At 46.5% G+C, this 24,762-nt stretch overlaps 1 protein-coding gene across 1 annotated transcript in view; it reads right to left on the bottom strand.

Moving 5' to 3' along the window:
* Positions 1 to 277: 277 nt before the first annotated feature.
* Positions 278 to 24,762, bottom strand: part of PRKX (protein kinase cAMP-dependent X-linked catalytic subunit) — a gene marked incomplete at its 5' end in the record, with an annotated part of 30,018 nt that continues 5,533 nt past the window's right edge. The window contains 7 exons of the mRNA XM_081276897.1: positions 278 to 833; positions 2,741 to 2,891; positions 3,585 to 3,662; positions 4,736 to 4,793; positions 5,551 to 5,646; positions 8,468 to 8,587; positions 12,240 to 12,503. Coding sequence (XP_081133023.1) covers positions 2,766 to 2,891; positions 3,585 to 3,662; positions 4,736 to 4,793; positions 5,551 to 5,646; positions 8,468 to 8,587; positions 12,240 to 12,503 — 742 coding nt within the window. The 3' untranslated portion in view covers positions 278 to 833; positions 2,741 to 2,765. The remainder of the gene's footprint in view (positions 834 to 2,740; positions 2,892 to 3,584; positions 3,663 to 4,735; positions 4,794 to 5,550; positions 5,647 to 8,467; positions 8,588 to 12,239; positions 12,504 to 24,762) is intronic.

Below are 24,762 nucleotides of genomic sequence, written 5' to 3' on the forward strand. Positions count from 1 at the left end.
GGCAGCTGGCTGATTTATTTCTAACAGATTAATTATTAAATGAATCAATAGATTGAGTTTGGGAGGCAAAGGCCAGGAGGAAACATTATCTTCTAAGTCCAGAACCTTCTCTGATGAACCGTTCAGAGATGGGGGCCGAGTGTGGAGCTCAGGCACAGCAGGTTCAATCTCCAAAGGCATTAAAAAAAAAAAAAAAAAAGAGCTGAGATTGCATTCCAAATTTTTAACACCCCGTCAACGGCTGCTCCAATCCGCACCCTCTCCATTTTGCATTTCCAAAGTCTAAAGAGTCCAGAGAGAAAGTCCCATCGATTTGGAAGAAAAATTCCATAAATATCTGTAAAATGCATAGACGGTATTAGGGGAATTTTTTTTTTTTAAATGCATCCATCATAGACTTGAGCTTTGTCTCCGAGGCGACCCATTTCTTTTTCAAAGGATTTTTAAAAACTGAAAAGAAGAGGTTTGGCCAAGGAGAAGCCCTTACACGTGGGCACGCACACACTCACGCACACACTCAGGCACGCACAGTCTGTGGTTAGGAGCCAGCGGGTCTGGTTGCAAGTTCCCGAGTCCAAGAAAACCACCCAACGCACAGTAGAAGCACAGCTGCTAATAGGTTACGATTAAAAACTCCCACAACCCGTTTCCTATGGCGCAGGAGAAGGTTCCAGTCGCTTCCATAATTGCCCCGTCCGTGAAATCTCAACTGTCCCCCGACCTCTGTATACAGTTGGGCGTCCATAAGTGCGCAAAGTCCCCCTCGCACCAAGAGAGCATTTCTTCGGGCCGATGGAGGTGAAGTTCTTGGTCCTGGGCAGACTGACGTGTTCCTGGAAGGAGAGGGACAAGGGATTGATTTAGTTATCGTCTTGAGAATCATAGAAATGTCTCCCTTTCGTAGGTAACAAAGCAGGGCCCCCAAGTCCTCCGACCGGTTTCAGTTACTGTGGTGCAAAGGTAGCAGTGGAAAATTCCACGAAAAAACCTTCCAAAACATCATGTGCCAATCTGGGCAGCGCCCTCTGGTGTTCTACCTTGGAACAGCACCTCTGCCCAGTGTTTCCACACTGTATGTGCTACCCTCCCTTTAGTCACCTCGGAACTTTCCTGATGACCAATTTGGACATCACGGTGGTATGACAGCGCGAGTGACCCTTGTTTCAGTTAGTAGGGGTCCCAAATTTGATGGTGACACAGGCCATATTACTACAGTATAATGCTGTAACTGATCTACCTTACTTAGGGTTCGGTACTTTCTGAAGTTGAGCACCATACGCCAGTCATGGAACATAATCCCGTATGTATAAGCAATGATTGATATTTAAAAAGAAAAAGGAAAAAAAAAATGACCTTTAGAAGCTCAATTAAATAGATTAGAGATCATTTTGGGGCCATCTCAGAAAAACCTCAAGAATTCCATATGGGGTAGTCGTATTTTAACACACACACACAGAGGAAAGGGACTCAAAGAAGCTGTTATGGTTTGAATACAAGGTGTCCCCCAACAGCTCCTCTGGGAGACAGTATTCATAGGTGAAATGATTGGGTTATGAGAGTTGAAACCTAATCAGTGGATTAATCCACTTGGATGGACTCACTGGGTGTAGACTAATAAGTGGATTAATCCACTTGCATGGACTCACTGGGTGTAGACTCAGTGGATTAATCCACTTGGATGGACTCACTGGGTGGTGACTGCAGCAGGTGGGAGGTGGCTGGAGGAGGGGGTCCCTGGGCTGTGCCTTTGGGGTCTCTGTCCTGTCCCTGGTGAGCAGAGCTCTCTCTGCTCCCTGGTGCCCTGTCCTGAGCTGCTCTCCTCCTCCAGGCCCTGCTGCCATCTTGTTCTGCTCCCCTTGGGCCAGAGCCATGGAGTCGGCCACCAGGGACTGGACCTCGGACACCGTGAGCCCCAGAGAGACTCTTCCTCCTCTAATTATTCTTTTCAAGGGTTTTGGTCACAGCAGCAAAAAATACTGACTGAATCCTATGATCCTGGGGGTCACACAGTCCTGAGCCAAACGCTCTGCCTTAGTTATCATTTTGATGATCCCCAATTAGCCAGCAGAGACACCCATTCCCTAAACCCACAGAGTGAGGACCAAACCCTAGGTGCACTACGTTTTTCCCCATATATACATACCTATGAGAAAGTTTGATTTATAAATCAGGCACAGTAAGAGACTGACCATAACTAATAAAATACACCATCAAACGAACATATTCCAAATAGAGCATTTACGATAATGCACCCCAATGGAAGTTTTATTCCTGTGGTCTCTTTTTTTCTTAAAATACCCTACTGGACTGTACTTTCCCGACTTCTTGGGCTGTTAAGATGCCTACCCTGTAAGAAGAAGTCGGGGAATAATGCAAATGTTCATTTCTGTCCATCTGATAACCAATATGGCTGCTAAGTGACTAACAGGCAGGTAGCATATAAAGGGTGGATACACGGGACAAAGACATTTTTCACATTCCAGGAAGTCGGTCCTGAGATTTTTGTCACATGAGCCAAACAGGGTGCAATTAAAAAACAAAATTGATAACTTATAAATTGTCATTTTCTAGAATTTTCCTTTTTACCTTTTCAGATGGGTGGTCCCTGAAATCTCAGAGGGCGATGTGTCACATGAGGGAGACCCGGTCTGGCTTGGCTTCTTTGCTTGAGTCCCGAAGGATGACGGAGGTAAGCCCCCCATTGGATAAAGGCCGATTCCCCCCAAAAATAAAGACCCACCTTCCAGAAGTGTGAGTTCCTATCCTCAGAAATTCTTGAAGATTTCCAAGTCTTTTTCTGACACCGGCGACGTCGTCTCACAGTCGTTCTCAGAGTACGTCTCAAAGTTGGAGGTGTCGCCATCGCTGCATAACTTGGGCACGATGGGGGGCTGCGGGAGGTCAGCCACAGTTAGGTACGGGGACACGGACACAGGGGGACACTGAGGATATCATTTCCCTTTTCCCCTTCTGCTATTTTACATAGAAGTGGGAACGGACGTGAATAAGGTGGACAGGTTTCCAATGTTCATGGACAGGAGAGCAGGGTTTCCAATGTTCATGGACACGGACGGCTGGGAACTAAAGCAAGGCCCTAAGCAGCTCAGGGAGACCCTGTCTCTAAATAAAATATAAAATAGGGCTGGGGAGGGGGCTCAGCGGTTAAGCACCCCTGGATTCAATCCCTGGTACCCACACACACAAAAAAAAACTAGTACTAAAACACTGGGAGCTTCACCGCATCCTGGGAAGGTCACTGGCTCTTAGATACTCCCTGAAGACGTGGATACAGCTGTTAACTAACCTAGGTGTCCAGCCATGGATGAATGGATAAAGACAATGCGGTACATATGCACAATGGAATATTATGCAGCCAGAAAGAAGAATGGAATGATGTCGCTTGCAGGAAAATGCATGGAACCGGAGGGCATTCTATTAAGGGACATGAGCCAGGCATGGAAAGACAAGTGCCCCGCGTTCTCTCTCATGTGAGGGATCTGGAATAGTCAACCACAAACCAATAGAGTGGCTTTACCGAGGTTGGGATCATTGTGTTCTGTAAGGAATGTTCAAAAGAGAGTCACCTTCAGCTTCCTCTGGGGGACAGCGTCCCAGTCCACAGTGCGGAACCACCGGTGCTGCTTGACGTCATTGGCGCCATTCTGCAGGAGGAAGGGGCATGGTCAGTGTGAGTGTGCAAACACACACACCTCATTATCCAGAGAGTAAAAGACACAGCAAGCCCTGGGCCGCTCAGTGAGACCCTGTCTCTAAATAAAATACTAAATAGGGCTGGGGACAGGGCTCAGGGGTCGAGTGACCCTGAGTTCAATTCCTGGTACCAAACAAAAAAAATATAAAAGAATTGTTGGGGACCTCAAGATGTAGTGAACAAAGGAGTCTCTTTCTCAAAAAATTTAAAAAATTAAAAATAAAACCAGCATGTGAGTTTTAATGTAACGATTAATTCACACAAATATCCACGTCTATCATGGCCCTGCTCATAGTCGCTAAGAGGTGGTCACGGCAGAAACCTCCACGGACAGACACAGTGCCCTCCATCGAGACTGTGGAATAGTACTCAGCCATGAATAAGGAAGACATACTGGGAAAAGTAAGGATGAGGCAAAATCCGGAGAACACTGCAATAAAATAGAATAAGACCCAAAAGGTGGCACTTTCTTTCTACACATCCACACATTCAAAGGGCCAGAACAGGGAGATGCTACCAACTAAAATTAAAAAAAATAAAATAAAAAAACAGGTGTGCAATTGCTTAATGCAAAGAATGATCAGAGATCATGCAGCAGGGTGATGCGGAGCCTCTGTTCAGATGTTCCTAATGATCTAAAGGGGATCTAAAGGCTGCTCCTAATTGGGAATAGTGGAGTCCAGGCCCAATGGCAGACGCTTGTCATCCCAGCGACTTGGGAGGCTGAGGCAGGAGGAGCGTAAGTTAGAGGCCAGCCTCAGCAGCTTAACAAGACCTTGTCAATCTCAAAATTTTTAAAAAGTAATAAATAAATAATAATCAATGAATTAAATGGCTGAGGTGGGGGTCAGTGGTTCCCCTGATTCTAGGAAAAAAAAATGGGCACACGGAACTGGATCAATGGGTTTTGGATTCTCTTCCCGTCAACTAGACCAGGATGTCAAAAAGATGAATAATGACAGGAAAGTCGCGATGGTGTGTCCTGGGCCTTGGTTGGTGCCCATTCGTGAGGGAGGTATGGACCTTCATGTTGCCCAGGCGCTTGGTCCTGTCCACCACCAGCAATTTCTTAATGAGGTCTCTGTTTGGGGAACAGAAAGCAGAATCAGTCAACATGCAACGTCTTAGGGCCACAGCAGCTCTCTCAAGCGCATGATCACGGGGACCCCGTTCTCTGGCACAATTTGTCACCATCGTCCATTCTTCATGTGCCTAATGATATCCACGTATTTCAGGTGTGACAGAAGTTCCCCCAGGACTGTTGCACGGGGTGGAGACTGTGCAATCTTCTAACATTAGCTAGGGCACTGGGAGTAGGTCAGAAGAGAAATCTCTGATCTCCAAAGCCCAGAGGGCTTCCGGGTCTAGGCTGCAAATCGCACCTGTCCCTACTGCTGCGAAATGTCAGCGGCAGAAGATCAGAGACACTGGGGGATGTTAATGCTGTGCACCCTCAGTAACCACGGAAGCCCTCTCTGGTCTGAGAAACTGAGACCACAGGCTGATCTCACAGAGCAATTGTTTGCTGTAGGTCTCAGATGCTCTCAAGACATGATTGACAACCTGGAGACGTATTTAAAACCTTAAAAACTCTGTGTCCATTGGCCTCTAGATCCTTATTTTTATTCTTTTCTTATTTTTTTAGTGCTGGGGCTTGGACCTAGGGTCCCTCAATCCCTGAGCCCCATCCCCAGCCTTATTTTGCATTTTATTTAGAGACAGGGTCTCCCTGAGTTGCTTAGGACTTCCCCTGAGGTCAATCCCTGCCAGGAAAAATTTTAAAAATAAATAAAAATAAGAAGAAACACCCTGTACTGAGCGGGGCGCTGGGTACTTACTTTGTGCTGAAATCCAAATACCTTGGGAAATCTATCCTCCCTGCGAGAATTTTCTGATAGATGCCAAATGGGTTGTCATCAAAAAACGGGGGGAACCTGTAGGAAAAAGAAGCGTCTAGTTATTTTATTTTACTTTTTGCACACGGAAATCATGGTGTGTGAAGAGACGATGCAGTCCAGGTAGTTTTTCTTGGACAGAATGTGGGGTACCCATCTGTCTGGGAAGGTCCCTGGCAGAGGACACCGCCTCCCAGGGATGGTCATGTAAACCAACAGCGCTTTCTAGATGATGCTTGTGGGCAGCAGAGATCTGGTTTGCAAGCTGACTTGTCCCGGCCCCCAAATCTGGTTTTGCTAATAAAGTTTTATTGGTACCGATTTATGCACATTCAGTTAGATAGAGTCTGTGGCCAGGCCCCATCATGGGTGGGATCCTCTGAATCCATGAGCAAAAAAAAAAAAGAAAGAAAGAAACCTTTTTTCTTTATAATTATTGTAGATATTTGTTATAGTAATGGAAAGCTGACAAACACACCAAACAAAGTTGGCTGTTGTGCAGTAAATCAGCAAGATGCAAATATAAAAATGTAAAGGTGCTTAATAAGAAATGAACAGCTAGATCTCGGTCATCTGAGGCTCCAGAGGCACAGATTCAGCGACTCTGCACAGAGAAACTGCATCTGGACACCATTGTAAGAGGCAGGTCCTGCCCACAGCTGGACCCCAGAACTTGTGAGTGGGACCTGGTGTGGGAACAGGGTCTCTGCAGAGGTTGTCAGTGGAGGGTCCTGAGATGGGCTCCTCCTGGGTCAGGGGGCCCTCATGCCATGGCCGTGTCCTCCCCAGAGACAGAGGAGGGGACACAGACCCAGAGGAGGAGCCCCGTGGAGACGGAGGCAGAGACTGCAGTGAGGGGCCACCCGCCCAGGGCCACCTGGAGCCCAGGAGCTGGAGAGGCAGGAGGAGCCCCCTGGAGCCTGTGACCCATAGTCCAGCCTCTGCCCTCCAGGGTGAGAGGATCCATTTCTCTTGCTCCCGGGGCCCTCAGCTGAGCTAAGCTGTTACAGTAGCTGCACAGACTGATACCCACACTTCACCTGCTCAAATCCATTACAGAGTAAGGACATAACAGGGGCTTGGTGCTAAGGAGCCCCTCGGTTCCATCCGTGGTACCACAGTTTAAAAGAAAAAAAAAAGCCGTCCTCATGTGGGTGGGTGGTCCCCCAAACAGAAAAAGGACTCGGGACCTGGGGACCCCAGTGGGTTGAAAACCCCGGGAGCTGCAGCCTCTTGGGCCACGAGGCCCTCAGTGCATTGGACAGGAGGGACAGCGGGCTGCAGAACTGGGGGAGCTGACCCTCGGGCAGCAGGGAGTTCTGAGTTGTGCTGGGCAGGGGTGGCGGGGGCTGGGGTCACTCAGGAAGTCGGAGGAGGGGGCTGGGGAGGCTTCAGGGGACCAGAATGATGGCGGCAGGTGGGTAGGTGACAGATACACAGGTCACCGATGACGGGCTATCTGTGTGACACCTGGAGAGACACCCAAATCTAAAGAGATGATGGGGGTGAGAGACACAGACATGCAGAGAGGGGACAGGCAGCTGATGACAGTGACAGACAGCAGAGGAGCCACAGGGAGACACACACGGAGGGGAATCTGGGCAGAGATTATGTCACATTCCACATGATCATGATGTAGATACAGAGAGATTAGACAGAAAGCAGATGGGAGGACAGATGGACAGGTGACGGGCACAGAGTCAGGTGCAGAGATGTGCAGTGGGAGGAGGGGCCTTGCAGATGATTGACGGGTGGGTGGGTGGATGGGTGGATGGATGGGTGGATGGATGGGTGGGTGGATGGGTGGGTGGATGGGTGGATGGATGGATGGGTGGATGGGTGGATGGGTGGATGGATGGGTGGATGGGTGGGTGGATGGGTGATTGGGCAGATGGATCGTGGTTGGTTGGATGGATGGGTAAGTGGATAGTTACATGAGTAAGAAGATAGGTGGATGGATGGATGTTCCGATGTCAGAATGATGGACAGATGGTGGCTGCAAGGTAGGAGAGTGGATGCACAGTGGATGACAGGTTGATAGATGATTGACAGGTGACAGGCACCTTCGCCAGGTGGACACCTCAGGTCTCATGTCCTTTCTGTCCTCCCTGCACATTTGCTCCCTAAGTTTTCTGCCCTGTTCCGGGAGGGACTCCTCCTGGCCTGATCCCGAGGCTCCTGTGGGCAGCGAGGGGTGAACTTTCCTTACTGACAGCAGCTGGAATCCCATGGGCCCCTGAGCCCTGTCAGCTCACAGGGGAAGCCAGGTCCCCAAAGGGAACCAGAGAGATGTGGACACATCTAGTGTTTGCTACCCCTCGTCACCGACCCCCAGGAGGCACACTCAGGTGATCCTGAGGGTTGTGGCCTTTCTGACCTGGGTGTGTCACACCGCCAGAGGTTGGACTGCCCAGGCCTCCCGTCATCAATGATCTCCACCTGGGGGACCCGGGAGACCTTTCCTGAAGGTGTCCAATGCCCAGAAAGGGACCCCGGGAGGCAGCATGGCCAACTGCTCCCTGCCGGGTGCCGGCTGCCGTGGATGGCCGTGGCTCTGTGTGACACGAAGGCTGGTCAGTTCTGCATGTTCACTGCAGGACATCCCCGGGCCCCAGGTGGACACCATAGTTAGGAAAGCGCGGGCTTCTCAGGACGTCTCCAGGGTGGACGGTCCCCCGTTCACGGGTTTGCATTTCCCTCCCCGGGGCAGCAGCCTGTCTGTCATCACGGCACGCATGCATATGAGAGTTTGGGGACAGCAACGTCCCTTGGACAGATAGACAGCAATGTCTCTTGGACAGATGGACAGCGGGAGGTGCTGCTGTGCCAGCTGCACTCTCTGCGAGGGGGGCCCACTCACCCTGCCACCATTTCGAAGATGAGGATGCCCAGCGCCCACCAGTCCACGGCCCGCCCGTGGCCTTTGCTCTGGATGACTTCAGGGGCGAGGTATTCGGGGGTTCCGCAGAGGGTCCACGTCCTGGGAGGGCAACAGAGAAGAGCACGGGGAGGTCAGCGGCTGCAGGGACACAGGGAATCCCAATGTCCCCACCCAGCTCCTCACGTATCTGCAAAAGCCGAGAAACCAAGGCTCCGGAGGCTGAAGCAGGAGGATGGCCAGTTGGAGGCCAGCCTCAGCAACTTAGGCCCTAAGCAACTGGGGGAGACCCTGAGTTCAATCCTTGGGACCAGGAAAAAAAAATTAGCTTAGCTTCTAGCACCACCCAGTGGACAAGTGGCGAAACAGGGGATTGAATTTTTTATCAATCACATTAAGTTCCAGGGACTTGGGGTGGCCTTTGGGATGCAGGGAGGCCACTCTGCCTGGTTTGCTATTTTGTTTTTCCTTTTGTTATGTTTTGTTTTTAATCATCAACGCGTTTGCTGCTGCCCTGACCGTCGCCTTTCTTGCAAGGATGGCTGATCTTCTGAGCATCTCCCCAGACCCCAGATTCCTGGAGAATTTGGGAATCTGCAGATTTTAGTTAAACACAGAAGCTCTCGTAGAGCATGGAGAGGGCAGATCGGGAGGCTGAGGCCGGAGGATGGCAAGTTGGAGGCCAGCCTTAGCAACTCAGTGAGGTCCTAAGCAACGGATGAGGCCCTGTCTCTAAATAAAATAAAATAAAATAAAAAGAGCTGGGGATGTGGCTCAGTGCTAAAGCGGCTCTGGTTCAATGCCCAACACCAGATAAATCAATGGTAAAGGGATCATAATATGCATTTTTTTATAATATTCATTTTTAAATGCAAAATTAAAAACCTCAGTGACCTTCAAAAAAACAAGCTTCGGTGGACATTCTGACGGATGAACAGTGTAGCCACAGGATCTGTGCAATAACTGTCAGAAAAGAAAAGGGGAGTGGCCCACGGGAGGAGGCCTCGGAACCCGGATATTCATTCAAGGACCTGGGTCTCCACATATACCGCGGGCCGCCAGCAGAGGGCAGCACGAACCCTACAAAATTTTTGGAGGAAAAAAGTGACCTCTTTATTCAATATTCTGGGCAAAAGGAGGATCACCATCTCCTTCAATTTAACTTAAAATGAACTTGAAAAACCAACACTCAGGAGAGTTGCTGAAAAACTTTAAAAAAGTATTTCACAGCAGCTTGGACCGATGAGTCTGGTCTCTCAAGGTTAAACTGCAAAAAGACTTTTTTTTTTTTTTCTTTTGGGTACCAGGGATTCACCTCAGGGACACTTGATCCCTGGGCCCCCTCCCCAGCCCTATTTTGCATTTTATTTAGAGACAGGGTCTCACTGAGTTGCTTAGGGCCTCGCTTTGGCTGAGGCTGGCTTGGAACTCGCGATCCTCCTGCCTCAGCCTCCCAAGCCACTAGGATGACAGGTGTGGGCTACAGAAGAGGCCACCATCCAGGACACAGCGGTGCTAGACAGACACACAGATGCGAGGCCGTGTGAGCTCGTCACTGTGTGGGTGCCTACACCTGTTCGCATGTCACACATTGTGCATACTCTGTGAATGTCACCTACGTCTGTCAATGTGTTCAGTGGGTTATAAAATATCAGTGGATGAGATTGACAGAACTAAAACCAATATATTCAAATATGTCCTATGCACATGTGTGTATGTACACACACACGTATGTACATTGAAACCACATAAAACATGTGTATTGAAATGCTAATGTATTAATTGGCAAGACTGATACTAATATATTGATTTATACTATACACCCATGTATATGTACACACATGTGCATATATTAAAATGACATATATGTATATTAAAATGCTAATGCATTATATAGACATGATTAATACCAATATAATTATAACTTATGTTCATGTGTACATAAACACATGTATGTGCATATATATTAACATGACATACATACACCTGTGTGTATGCAATGTGTGATATGGATATAATCTATACATATATGAATATATGCAAATATATGCATGTAGGAGTGTGTGCATACATTTATACAATATGATATATTCACATGCATGGGTAGATGTATGTGCATGTGTATAAATATATAATGCACATATAAAAGGGTTTTCCACAGAGGGTAAAAACTCTCCTTCTGCTTGTGCTATTATTATATATACCATAATATAGTACATCATAGATAGTGTATTATGAGTATATATTTATAATATATATCAGGAATTTTGTACACAAAATGACTTTATATATTTATATCATTAAATATATATTATACCATTATATAATATAAATGCATCATTCATATATTTTATGGACATAATTAATGCTAATATATTAATATAATGAAATATATACCTACATATGCATATATATATGCACATGTATCTATGCATATGTATTAACGGTTTGTGTTTAGATATGTGAGTACATTAATATGATACTATATGTATACATGCCTATAAATGCATATTAACATAATATAGTATATAATACATGTATATATGTACATGCATATGTATGTTCATGAATAAATATATATGCATACAGAGCACTTTAAGTCTATATCAATTAGGGTTTTTCAGGCACGATTATAAGTGTCCTGGTTTTGCTTGTCTGATGAACACTAACATCATATATGGTATAATACAATACACAGTGGGAAATGCACAATATTTGTTATTGTAGTAAATATTTACATATATAACAAATATTGTACACCATGTATAATTGTATGTATCTACATCAGTAAGTACTTGTTATATCGTTATAACGTGTTAATACACAATAGATTGACACCATCAGTCCCGTGTGCTAAAACATCATGCACGTGCACACACGTGCACATGGATGTGGACATACTGACACATGCTGTGTGCATTCGTGTGCACAAGAGGACTTCACAGATCAGGGTTTTCCAGAGGGGACCCGCCTCTCATCCTCTGGAGAACACTCGCTTCTCCTGTAACGAGGTCTCCTGTCACCTCGTGCGTAATGGAAAACGCGGGATTCAAAGTGCAATACAAGCCGGGTGCGGTGCCACACGCCTATCGTCCCAGCCACTCCGGAGGCTGAGGCAGGAGGATCGCGAGTTCAAAGCCAGCCTCAGCCTCAGCGAGGCCCTAAGCCACTCAGGGAGACCCTGTCTCTAAATAAAATACAGAATAGGGCTGGGGATGGGGCTCAGGGGTCGAGTGCTCTGAGTTCAACCCCTGGTACAAAATTTAAAATTGCAATTGGATCCGTAACGTCGTGTGCAACCTGGAACGCGGCCCTCTTACCCTGAGCTTTGCACATCCATGACATGGAAACGCAGCGGAGACCCACGTACGTGTGAGGGACACGCACATGGCAAAGGCCCGTCCAATGGAAACGCAGCGCAGACCCAGCGATAGGAGGGTGAAGGACGGGAGCGCAGCGCGCAGCAGCTTTGCAGTGGGATCTGCACTGTGCTCCTCGCAGGGGCTCTGCATGCTCCTCGGTCACCTTGGACAGTCTCGGGTCAGCACGGCAGGGCCACGCAGGGGCCTCTTCCAGGGTGGACACGAAGGAGCATGACCTGTCCAGGGACCAGCGCGGACCACAGCGAGCCCCAGCCCTGTCCCTGGACCCCAGGCTTCGCATGGGACAGTGGACACTCTGCGCTTTCAGCTGCACCTCGGTGCCTGGCCTCGCCACTCTGCAGGCGCACGCGCGCCCCCGGGGGTTCTCCTACCTGTCCACCAGCTTCTTGGCAAACCCGAAATCCGTGAGCTTGATGTGGCCGTCCCGATCCAAGAGTATGTTCTCCGGCTTCAAGTCCCTGTAGACGATGTCCCTGCAGTGCAGATACTCGATGGCGCACACGATCTCCGTGGCGTAGAAGAGCCCGGTGCTGCAGGGGAAGCGGCCGCGGTTGCGCAGGTAGCTGAAGAGCTCGCCGCCCGGCACGTACTCCATCAGCATGTAGAGGAAGCGATCGTCGTGGCTCGTCCAGAACCTGCGGGGGATCAGGGAAGGGCGCGCGCTCAGGTCAGAGAACCCTCGCTGCGCGCATGCGCCTGAGACACGCGTCAGGTGGCTGTGGCTCCAGGGGGGATGCGCACGGCCTCGCTCAGCTGCTGAGGCTGGCTTTGAATTCGCGATCCTCCTGCCTCAGCCTCCGGAGCCGCGGAGACGACAGGCGTGCGCCAGGCGCCCGGAGGTGGGTGTCAAGATGCACAGGGACTAAAAGGCGCTCGGGGTATGGAGGTGCCACGATGCTTAGGGTGCAGAGGGACGGGTGTATGCATGGGGCGTGCACACCTGTTAGCAGATAGATGCTCAGTGTGCACATGCTTAGGACATATTCAGTGAGATGTCCCAGGACGGGGACCCACAGATGTGAAGATGGACCCACACACAGATTTATGGCCTTGGTGAGAACCCAGAAGGAGACACACATGTTCAGATCTCACTGCACCCAGAGGTTAAGAGGTGCATACAGACGGGTGTCAGCACATGCGCACAGAGACGGAAATTTGGAGAAATGCATAGGATGTATTTAGAATATGCTCAAGAAACATGCACAGAGACACAGGCAACCGGGTGTGCTGTGTTCCCCCAAAGATCAGGCTTGGTTCCTGGTGGGGTGCTGTTGAGGGACCACCTACTCAAAGGAGGGGTGGCTACTGAAGGTCCCTGGCTCCCTGTCTTGCCATGAGGTCCCATCATGTCCCACATACTCCCAACCATGAGTCCAAGTGCCAGGTTCCAGTGCAGCCCAGGAGGCCACTGTAAGTGGCTTTTCCAACGTCTAGACCTAGGAGCTTTAAAAAAAAAAAAAAAAAAAAAAAAAAAAAACTTTTTTATATATACATTATCAACCCTCATGTTTTTTGTTATAGCAATGAAAAACTGACCAACAGGTATAGAAAGGCATTCGTTAGAAGATTACTGAGAACACAATAACTGCTTCTCAAAATCCCTGCCTCACAATACGACCCCGTTGGTACAAGCAACTTAGTAACAGTTCACCATCTGGATGGTTGGGTGACAGGATCGACACACAGGTCTCACTGTCCTGGTGTGGGACGAGGGTGAAGACCACGTTCTGTCAAGAAGCCAGGGAGCCGTGGGCTCACTCTTAGGTCCCTTACCAAATTCTTCTGCTGCAGCCCTGACCCCAGGACCTTGGGACGTGCCTGTGTGTGGACACAGGTCTTTACAGAGGTGATGGAGGTGCAGTGAGGTCCCCAGGGTGGCCCTGACCCAGCAGGACTGGGATCCTTGTATTGGAGGAGATGAGGACACAGACGCACACAGAGAGATGGCCCCGGGAGGACACGGGGAGAAGATGGTGTCTGCAAGCCCAGGAGAGAGGCCTCGGAAGGAGACCGCCCTGCCCACACCTGGACTTCGGCTTCCACCCTCCAGGACTAGGGAGATAGATCTTTGGTGCTGCAATCACCCAGGTGGGGGAAGAAAAAAAAGCAATACTTCATTATCAACTGGACGGTATTTCAAATGCAAGGGGTAGCTGCCCAGGTGATCTGCAGCAATGCACGTCACCCAGTTGCAAGCACACCTAATTTGGAGCCCGAGGGGCAAAGCAAGGTGGGGACCAGCCACATGATGGAGGAGGGCTACTTGGATGCAGATGCACACGCATCCATCAAATGACACCACCTGGTCCCTCTACAGGGAGTGGATACATCATTGCTGCCAGCACCTGCACTCATCAGCACCTGTCACTCATCAGCACCTGTCACTCATCAGCACCTATCACTCATCAGCACCTGGGCAGAGAAGCAACTTCCAAAGAGCCGTCCTGAGTGACCGGGCAGCAGCTGTTACCTGAAGGACAACAGGAATCCTAGGAGGTGCCAATTCCCTTGTTCTTCTCCAAAAAGCCTCCCAAATCCTAACCCTCTCCCGTTCGGCCACGGAGCCCGAGTGGGAGGTCCACACCGCCCACCCCGCGTCCTGCACAGAACTAACCAGATCATTAACATCAGCTGAGGGCTCCCTCCCTTGGGGACTCTAAAAGTGCCAGGGCGGACGAGAGCGGCTTCTGCAAAGTGCACTGCACGTTTAATGCTTCCTGACCCCCTGGGGTCCCTAGGGCACGTCTGTCGATAACACACGAAGTGCACTGTCCCACCCACACGGAAGTGCCTGGCATGTATACAGTAGGAGCCGATCCCGTGCGCACCATGGGCGCTGCAGCTGTGCAGGAATCAGACTCGAACAGATGTGTCCCCTCGGGACTGAGCATCTGTGGGGAGCCATTCTGACACGTGATTGGGTGACTCCCGTTAAGGGCCTGAGGCACTCTGGCTGTGTCGGAGTTATCCCGACCCTTTCCTGATGAGAGAGCCCATCCGTGTGGGGGTGTGCGTAACCACTGACCCTGGAGACCCAATCACTGACCCTGACCTTGGAGTACAGCCCCCCCTCAACCTTCATTGGATGGAATTCTCCCCTGAATCTCTTGTTTCCCCCAAATAAAAGGCTGATCCCCGGCGTGTTCGCTCTCTCTCTCTCCTGCTAGCCCAGAGTAATCCTCGCTGCCCTGCTGAGCGGCTGGAGGCAGGGAAACAGGGAGACCGAGCCGTCTCGGACCTAGCATTAAAATAAGGTACTGTCTGTGTGTTTTATTTTGATCTCTTCTAACTAACTGAATGCCAGAACCTCATTAATGAAACCACTGCGCAGGCCGCGTGGTAGAATTGGCGCCCAACGTGGGGCATTCTGAATTAGTTAGATTGAGTGGGAGCGCGCGCTAAAAAGATTAAGGAAATAGAAATAAAGAAATAAAGAGAAAATAGAGGAAATAAGGAAGATAAAGAAATAAGAGAAAGGAAGAAGTGACATTTGGGTCACAAAAGTAATAAAGAGGATAAAGAAAATAAGAAATAAGAGAAAGGAAAAAGTGACATTTGAGTCACAAAAGTACCAGGAACTATTGAAGGAAAGAGACGTTAATTTACTTAAAATGGGAAATTCTACTTCTTCGGATAAGGAAATGTATCTAACTATTTTAGACAGTATAATTAATTAGAAAGGAAAACAGATAAAGAAAACTCAGTTATTACAATTCTTAAAGATTGTAGGTGAATATTGTCCTTGGTTTTGTGACCAAGAGTCTCCAAATTTACTTACTTGGGAGAAATTAGGAAGAAAGTTACAGAGAGTTTGTCTTTCTACTGAAATACCTGGAGGCATAGAGAATATACAGAAAACTTGGACGGCCCTAGAAATTTGTCTCTTTGAATACATGGACCAGAGTCCGTGGCCACCAGAAGAGCTTCTGAGAGGTATTCAAAGAGCCATTAAGTCTATTCAAATGGAAAATCAGCCTGAGGCTAAATTAATTTCCTTTCCTTTGAGCCGTTTTAAAACAAAAGCGCTAGGAGCTAAAACAAAGGTTAGAAATGTGCAAGCTAGCCCGCAGACAGATTATACAGAACAGCATGATAAAGAAGAAGCATCTCTAATCTTGGAGAGCCCTCCAGAAGTGGTAACCAATCTTCCTGGAGAGGAAAATACAAAGGAAACTCCTAGCGGGGCTCAGGTTTCTTCTCAGCCACGTGAGTTAGAAACCCAAATTCCAAATGGCGATAGTACAGAGTCTGATAGCAGCTCGCAGTCTGAGGAAGAAGAATTAGACATAGAAACTCAGGACTTAGAGAGAAATTTTAATAGATTGCATTTAGCACCACCTGCCCAAGCCCTAAAAATTCAGCCGATACCTGCTAGAAGAACCAAATTTAACAGGTGTGCTGAATTAAAGATGACTTTTCTTACCCCAGTTCAGCAAGGTATTAAGAAGGCTCAAGAAATGGGGGAGGATACTACTGGTTTTCACCTCTTTCCAGTTTTTGAGCAAACTGATGAGCAAAATCAGAGAGTTAGAATTCATGCTGTAATTCCATTTAAAACTATCAAGGAATTAAAAAATGCATGTGAAACGTACGGCCCAAATTCGCCTTTTGTTCAGAGTCTGATAGAAAATATCTGCTCACAACCCCTTCCTCCTAGTGACTGGGTTTTTTTAGCCAGATCTTGTTTGAGCGGGGGAAATTACTTACTTTGGAAAACTTACTGGACTGATTTTTGTAATGAACAGGCAGAAAGAAACAGAAGACAGGGCATAGAAACGCCAGTAGCGATGTTTTTAGGGACTGAAGATTTTGCTGATTTAGAAAGACAGTTAAATTATGATTTTGTAGTGTACAATCAAATAACTGATTGTGCAAAACGTGCCTGGAGGCAAATTGTCCCCAAGGACCAGTCCAATTTAGTTCTTACCAAAATCAGACAAGGTGCCAATGAGACTTATTCAGATTTCGTAGCCCGACTATATCAGGCTGCAAACAGGTCCATCGGAGACCCAGGAGCTAGCGAATTTATTGTTAGACAATTGGCTTTTGAGAACGCAAACAAAATTTGCCAAGATGTTCTCCGCCCCCATCGTAAGAAAGGAACAATTTCTGAGTATATTCGCTTGTGTTCTGACTTAGATTCCACTCAGTTGCAAACGGTAGCCTTAGCAACAGTATTAAAGGAAACTTTGGGGCCACAAAATTCAGTTCAGAAGTCCCGCAGCAAGTGTTACGTTTGCGGAAAACCCGGTCATTTCGCCTACGAATGTCGCCAACGCAAATTTAGGTTTAGGGCTCCATCTACTGGCGATAATAGATATTGCAGGACTCGGCGCCACGTGGTTGATTCGGGTGGCGCGGATGAGCCCGCCTTCTCGCCACAAGTATTTCCTCCTAGCGAGGGGACAAAAAACTTCCGTTCGGCCCCTCCCCGGGCCCAGAAACAATATGGGGAGACGTCGCACAGTGTGACGTCACTAGCGGCGCCGACCAGGACAGTCCGCGATTTTTACCGGAGCAGAGACATGGATCACAGACAGTTTTCTTAGGACCTTCAGAGACAGTTGAATTAGATCCTGAAACGGGACCAACACAAATCCCTACTGGGATTTTCGGGCCACTTCCTGAAAATACTGTAGGTTTAATTTTGGGGCGTAATAATTTAAAGGGAGCTATTGAAGTAATACCTGGTGTGATAGATTCAGAATTTAAAGGGCAATTATATGTTACTGTAAGATCCAATTATGCCCTAAGACTCACCCCAAAGGATATTTTTGCTCAATTAATATTATTGCCTTGTGTCTCAGAAAGGCACCTGCCGGCAGATTCAGTTTCTAAACCGCCGGACAGAGTATATTGGTCCCAGTTAGTACGACAAGAACGCCCTTTATTAAAACTTAGAATTAATAATAAAAATTTCCTAGGAATAATTGACACAGGGGCTGATAGCTCCGTGTTGTCCAGCCGATTTTGGCCCAGGACATGGCCTCTACATACAGCCTCAGCTAATCTAGAAGGAATAGGAAAAATTTCACAGCCTGCTCAAAGTGCCAACTATCTCCGTTGGGAAGATTCTGATGGGAACAGTGGAATATTTAAGCCTTATGTGTTAGAGTCTTTACCAGCTAATCTATGGGGAAGAGATATACTAGCCAAAATGGGACTGCTACTAGTCACCCCAAATTCTATAAGGTCAGTTGAAGAAATTAATCAAAGGTATTTTCCTGGAGATGATAGGAAAAACTTTCAGGAAGAATATCTGTTTACAAGCCAGTCTCCACGACAAGGATTAGTAAATACTTCAGGACAAAATTTTTATTAGGGGCACTGAGTACTTCCCCGATCCTTAAAACAGCTGAAAAAATTACGTGGCTCACAGAAGAGCCTATTTGGATTTCTCAGTGGCCCATCTCAGGGGAAAAGCTTAAAATAATTCATAGATTAGTTGAGGAACAACTTCAAGCTGGTCATATTGAACCAACACTTAGCCCTTGGAATACACCTATTTTTGTTATTAAGAAAAAGTCAGGAAATTGGAGGTTATTACAGGATTTAAGGGCAATAAACCAGGCAATTCGGCCTATGGGATCATTACAGCCAGGACTTCCCTCCCCCACAGCCATTCCTTTAGATTACAGCTTGATGGTAATAGATTTAAAAGACTGTTTTTTCTCTATAAGGTTACATCCTGAAGATTGTGAAAAATTTGCTTTCACTGTCCCAGCAGTTAATTTTAAGGAACCTGTTAAAAGATACTGCTGGAAAGTCCTCCCTCAGGGAATGCGTAATAGCCCTACCCTGTGTCAAAAATATGTTGATCAGGCAATAGATCCCATTAGAAATAGCTTCCCTGATGCATACATTATTCATTTTATGGATGATATATTATTGGCCCATGCTAATTCAGAAGTACTTTCAGAAATTTTTACTCAGTTAGAGACCTCACTTACAACTATGGGTTTAAGTGTAGCTCCTCAAAAAATTCAAAAGCTATCTCCTTTTCAATATCTAGGTCAGATAATTCAAGGGAGTACAATCCGTCCTCAAAATCTTCAGATAAGAGTTAAGGAGTTACGTACCCTTAATGATTTTCAAAAACTATTAGGAGATATTAACTGGCTAAGACCATCCTTAAAGTTAACTACTTCTGAGTTAAGTCCTTTATTTCAGATATTACAAGGAAATCCTTCTCCAACCTCTCCACGTCAACTAACTTTGGAGGCCAAAGCAGCCTTAAGGAAAGTGGAAATTGCAATTAAAAATGCACAGCTTACTAGAATAGATCCTAAAGAAATAATATATTTATTAATATTTCCAACTGAACATACCCCAACAGGAGCCATATGGCAAAAATTAGGAGTTATTGAATGGATTTACTTATCTCATTCCCCTCAAAAGACATTAACACTCTTTCATGATTCTACAGCTCAATTAGTGATTAAGGGTAGAACTAGGATTTTACAATTAATTGGATCTGAGCCTGATATCATAATTATTCCATTTTCTGTTCAACAGACTAATTGGCTTTTTCAAACTTCTAGTTCATGGCAGATAGCTTTTGCAGATTTCCCTGGCCAGATAGATAGCCATTATCCTCGTGATAAGATTGTACAATTTGCATCATTAACATCACTTATTTTTCCAAAGATTGTACTTTCCCATCCAATAGAGGGAGCTTTATCGGTGTTCACAGATGGTTCCAGCTCTGGTAAGGCAGGTTTCTTCAGCCGTGTTCACACAGAGGTAATACAAACTTCTTATACTTCAGCTCAAAGGGCAGAACTTCAAGCCCTGATTTTGGCCTTAGATTATTTTTCAAATGAGCCTATTAATATCTATTCTGACAGCTTATATGCAGTCAGAGTTACCAAAAATATTGAAACCTCAGTTATTGGGTTTACTTCATCACAGGAGTTATTTGAATTATTTCATAATTTACAAAAGACAGTGCTAATGAGGAAGTACCCATATTTTATTGGACATATCCGAGCACATTCTAGCCTCCCTGGACCTTTGGTTGCAGGTAATGATAATATTGATAAATTAGTAGCTTTTTGTCAACAGATGTCTTCATATGACTGTGCCCTAGCTTCCCATTCCTTGCATCATCAAAATGCTTCTAGCTTACGTAAAAAATTTAGTATTACCAGAGAACAGGCTCGTCAGATTGTAAGCCAATGCCCTAAGTGTGTTATTTACACTCCATCTCTGCCATCAGGGGTAAATCCCCGTGGTTTAAAACCAAATCAAATATGGCAAATGGATGTAACTCATATTCCTCAATTTGGTAAGCAATGTTATGTGCATGTCATAGTGGACACTTATTCTAGATTTATTTTTGCCACAGCACGTACTAAGGAAAATACTCAACATGTAATTTCTCATTGCTTAGCAGCTTTTTCTGTTTTAGGGTGTCCTATGCAGATTAAAACAGATAATGCTCCAGCTTATGTAAGCTCTGCTTTTCAACAATTTTGCCAAGAGTTTCAAATTAATCATAAAACAGGAATTCCTTATAACCCCCAAGGTCAAGCCATTGTAGAACGAGCTCATTTATCTATTAAACTTCAATTACAAAAATTAAAAAGGGGGAATAAGATAATAACTCCCCAAAATAGCCTTAATCATGCCTTATTTGTTTTAAATTTTTTAAACTGTGACACAGAAGGTCACACTGCTGCTGAGAGGCAAATGTCTCCCTCGGTGACAGGCCCATTAGGCAGAGTTCTGTGGAAAGATTTACAGACTGGTCAGTGGAAGGGCCCAGATCCGGTAATATCATGGGGCCGAGGGCATGCTTGTGTTTTTCCAGAAGGTGCTTTCCGTCCCATCTGGGTGCCTGAACGTGCCATCAGACATGGAGGAAATAGAACCCAGACTCAAGCGACTGAGGATAGACACGGAGGAGCCACAACCCAGAAGGAGGAGATACCGGAAAAAGATGAAGAAAGACCAGATTGAACCAGCCGAGAAGCTGATTTCATGGAAAGATGTGAAGAAATTGACAACCCAGGCTTCCCAAATACTTCGACGCCTAGGAAAGAACAGGACACCAGTCTTGATGGTAGCGACAGTAATTGCCCTACTGGGCTGTCAGGTAAAAGGGAATCAAATAGACACTTATTGGACTTATTTCCCAGATCCACCCCTGGTACACCCAGCTGTGTGGACTGGAGAATCTATTCCAGTATTTACTAATGACTCATTCATGATGGGAGGATTTACAGATACTCATATTACTCCCAATCATGTGACTAGATTTAATTATTCTGGCTACAGTGCCCAATTACCTTTATGTTGGTCACATGATAAACATGCTGGCTGTCTGAAAGTATCATTCGAAGAAAAGACAGCAATTGGTAAACCTAGACTGACAAATAATTCTATTTATGGAGACTTAAAACCTAATACTAGATCAATAATTAAGATGGGACTTTCCCATAACAAGCCAGTCATTTCTGCAAAACCTCCACCGGTACCCCACTGTCCAAATAGTTCTACAATTGAAATTGGCACCTTTCCTAAATGGATGGATTGTGTAAATACCTTTCCTGTACAACATAAGGTGTCTAAAACTAGTGGGTATATTTTAGACTGGTCTCCAAAAATTGATAAGAGACAATTACGAAGAAATTCTGCTATGACACCTGCAGGATTTGTTAGTAATATTTTGACTTATAGTGAAGGAGGCATTCAAAGAGATATTTGGCGTTTAATTGCTGCCTCAGAGTATTTACATTTTTCAGACAAACCTTTACCAAAATTTGTTGGCAAGAACTGTAAAGAGGGATTTTGCTATGGCCTAAGAGCCTGTGTCCAATCTCCTTATGTTTTAATTATTGGAAATGTAAAAGTTAGATGGATAGATGATAGATATTTTGTTACTTGTAATAAGTGCAACCTAACCAATTGTATTTCTAGGTATAATGGAGGAAAAGGAGTGCTGATACTTCATCAGCCCTCTTTTGTTTTATTACCTGCTAATATTTCAGAGCCATGGTATGCTGATGCTGGTTTACAAGTTTTACAGCAAATTCATGCCCAGCTAACAAGACCTAAACGTGCTATTGGAGTCATAATTGTTGGTGTCTTAGCACTGGTCTCATTTATTGCCTCAACCGTCTCTGCATCTCTGACATTGTCTCAGAATATTCAGCATGCAAAATTTCTTAATAATTTAGCTCAAAATACTTCCAAGGCTCTGCGTAATCAAGTAAATATTGATGAAAGGATTGAAACTAAATTAAACGCCTTAGAGGCGACTGTTATTAACATTGGTAATGAACTTTCAGCCTTAAAATTTAAGGAAAGGCTTAAATGCCATGCTAATTATAAGTATGTATGTGTTACAGCTGCCAAGTACAATGCTTCTCTCTGGGATTGGGAGAAGGTTAAAAACCATTTATTAGGTATATGGCAAAATAGTAATAATAGCTTGGATATTCTGGAACTTCATCACCATATCCAAGACATTCAAAATAATAGAGCTGATTTTTCAGATCCTTCTTCTTTGGCTAACCAAATATTGAAGGAGTTAAATGGATTCAACCCTGGAAATATTCTTAAACACTCCGCTTGGTACATTATTGGATTATTCTCTTTGCTGTTAATTCTCTTTTGTATTGTAACTATAGGATGGCGAGTCCTCCAATCAAGAATCCGGGGACTCCAGAGAGTGAACCGCCGCCTCATTGTTAAGAATAAAAAGGGGGAATATGTGGGGAGCCATTCTGACACGTGATTGGGTGACTCCCGTTAAGGGCCTGAGGCACTCTGGCTGTGTCGGAGTTATCCCGACCCTTTCCTGATGAGAGAGCCCATCCGTGTGGGGGTGTGCGTAACCACTGACCCTGGAGACCCAATCACTGACCCTGACCTTGGAGTACAGCCCCCCCTCAACCTTCATTGGATGGAATTCTCCCCTGAATCTCTTGTTTCCCCCAAATAAAAGGCTGATCCCCGGCGTGTTCGCTCTCTCTCTCTCCTGCTAGCCCAGAGTAATCCTCGCTGCCCTGCTGAGCGGCTGGAGGCAGGGAAACAGGGAGACCGAGCCGTCTCGGACCTAGCATTAAAATAAGGTACTGTCTGTGTGTTTTATTTTGATCTCTTCTAACTAACTGAATGCCAGAACCTCATTAATGAAACCACTGCGCAGGCCGCGTGGTAGAAGCATCCTTAGTCCGGGTCTCCGAAACCCCAAAGGCTATGGGGTCACCAAAGTCCCCGCAGGACCACAGGGAGCCCGCAGCGTGAGACTCTGCTCCGCGCACCTGATCCCGGCTCAGAACCACGACTCGAGGCTGAAGCATCCTCCACGACGTCTGTGCAACACACAGGGATTCCGTGGGTCGACTGGGGTCTCGTCCCCAAGGGGTCCAGGGACCCGTGGGGAGATTCAGAAACGCAAACCATGTGCCATCGTGAAACACGTGGCACCCCACTAGGACGGGTGGGATGGAGCCCAGGAAGATCAGGGTCAAAGGAGGCTGGAAACGGAGGCCCCAATCAAAGGCTGGGCTCCGCGGGCAGAGAGGGTGTGTTCTGGGCTCTGTGTGTGTGTGGTCAGCTGATGGTGCCCTTTGGATGGACAGGGCAGGGCCCGCAACCAGAGGAGAAGTCAACGGAAAGCAATTAAAAATGGTGGCCACATGGGACCCAGGAGCTTGGAAGGGCCATTTATAAAATGGGGAAGTTGAAAGAAGGAACAGATGGGGGGTGAGGGCAGGGCAGGGAGGAAGTTCAAGGTCGCATCTGTGCAGGAAGTGACCCTGGGGGGTATCTGAGCTGATTGGTGGGCAGCAGACTGGACGCGCAGGATGGCCAAACTGTGTTCGCAGTATGGTGTCCTAACGCCAAGACCACGTGTGTGTGTGTGTGTGTGTGTGTGTGTGTGTGTACAGATTTTTAAGCTCAGAGAAAAGTGTGCAAAGATCCATTCCAGGCTGTCAAATGGTTATCTGGCATTTAGAAACAGCAGGAAAAAAGATAATCCCATGTGGCACGATTTAAAATAAACAGCAAAATGCATATGTCTTCTCTAAGTGGGGGGAAATTTTATACACGCCATTAAAAGCAGACAATTGAACACTACGACCAGGTCCATATCCACAAAAGCCCAAAGGAGACAGCAACCCATTTGTCTGTATATGGATGAGCGGATAAACACAGGGGGGTGTATCCATGCCGCAGAATATTATGCAGCCTTCAAAAGGAAGAGAATTCTGAAGCACGGTTCAGGGTGGGTGAACTCCCCAGGGAAATCATACTCAGTGAATTCAGTCACACACAAAAGGACAAGCACTGCATGAGTCCACTCATAAGGGGTCTGCAGAGTCATCAAGCTCAGAGACAGAAACTAGAATCGAGTAGTTACAGGGGCTGGCAGAGGGAAAATGGAGAGTTATAAGAGTTCCAATTTCACAAGTTAAAAGATCTCTGGTAGGGATGGTCCCGTGACAGTTCAGAATATTCTTAAGGACACTGGACTAAACGCCTCAAAATGATAAAGATGGGTGGCAGCAGTGGTGCACCACTATAATCCCAGTGGCTCAGGAGGCTGAGGCAGGAGGATGACAAGTTGGAGGCCAGTCTTGGCAACTTAGCGAGGCCCTAAGCAACTTAGCGAGACCGTGTCTCAAAATAATAAAAAGGGATGGGGATGGGGCTCAGTGGTTAAGCACCCCTGGGTTCATCCCCCACAAGAAAAGAGAGCGAAAGAAAAAAGCCAAGAAAATAAATGTTAAGATGCTACTCTTGATGACAATGAAATTTTTAAATTTAAAGACTGTGTCCATCTTTGTCTCTGTGACCAAGTCTTTTTCAAACAGTCAAGCAACAGAGAGTCAACATGAACAGTTAGCAAAGTGTGGGGACACACGGAAAGTTCCCAGTCTC

This window comes from Spermophilus citellus (genome assembly GCF_964194105.1).
Source record: "Spermophilus citellus genome assembly, chromosome: X".
Classification (NCBI taxonomy): domain Eukaryota; kingdom Metazoa; phylum Chordata; class Mammalia; order Rodentia; family Sciuridae; genus Spermophilus; species Spermophilus citellus.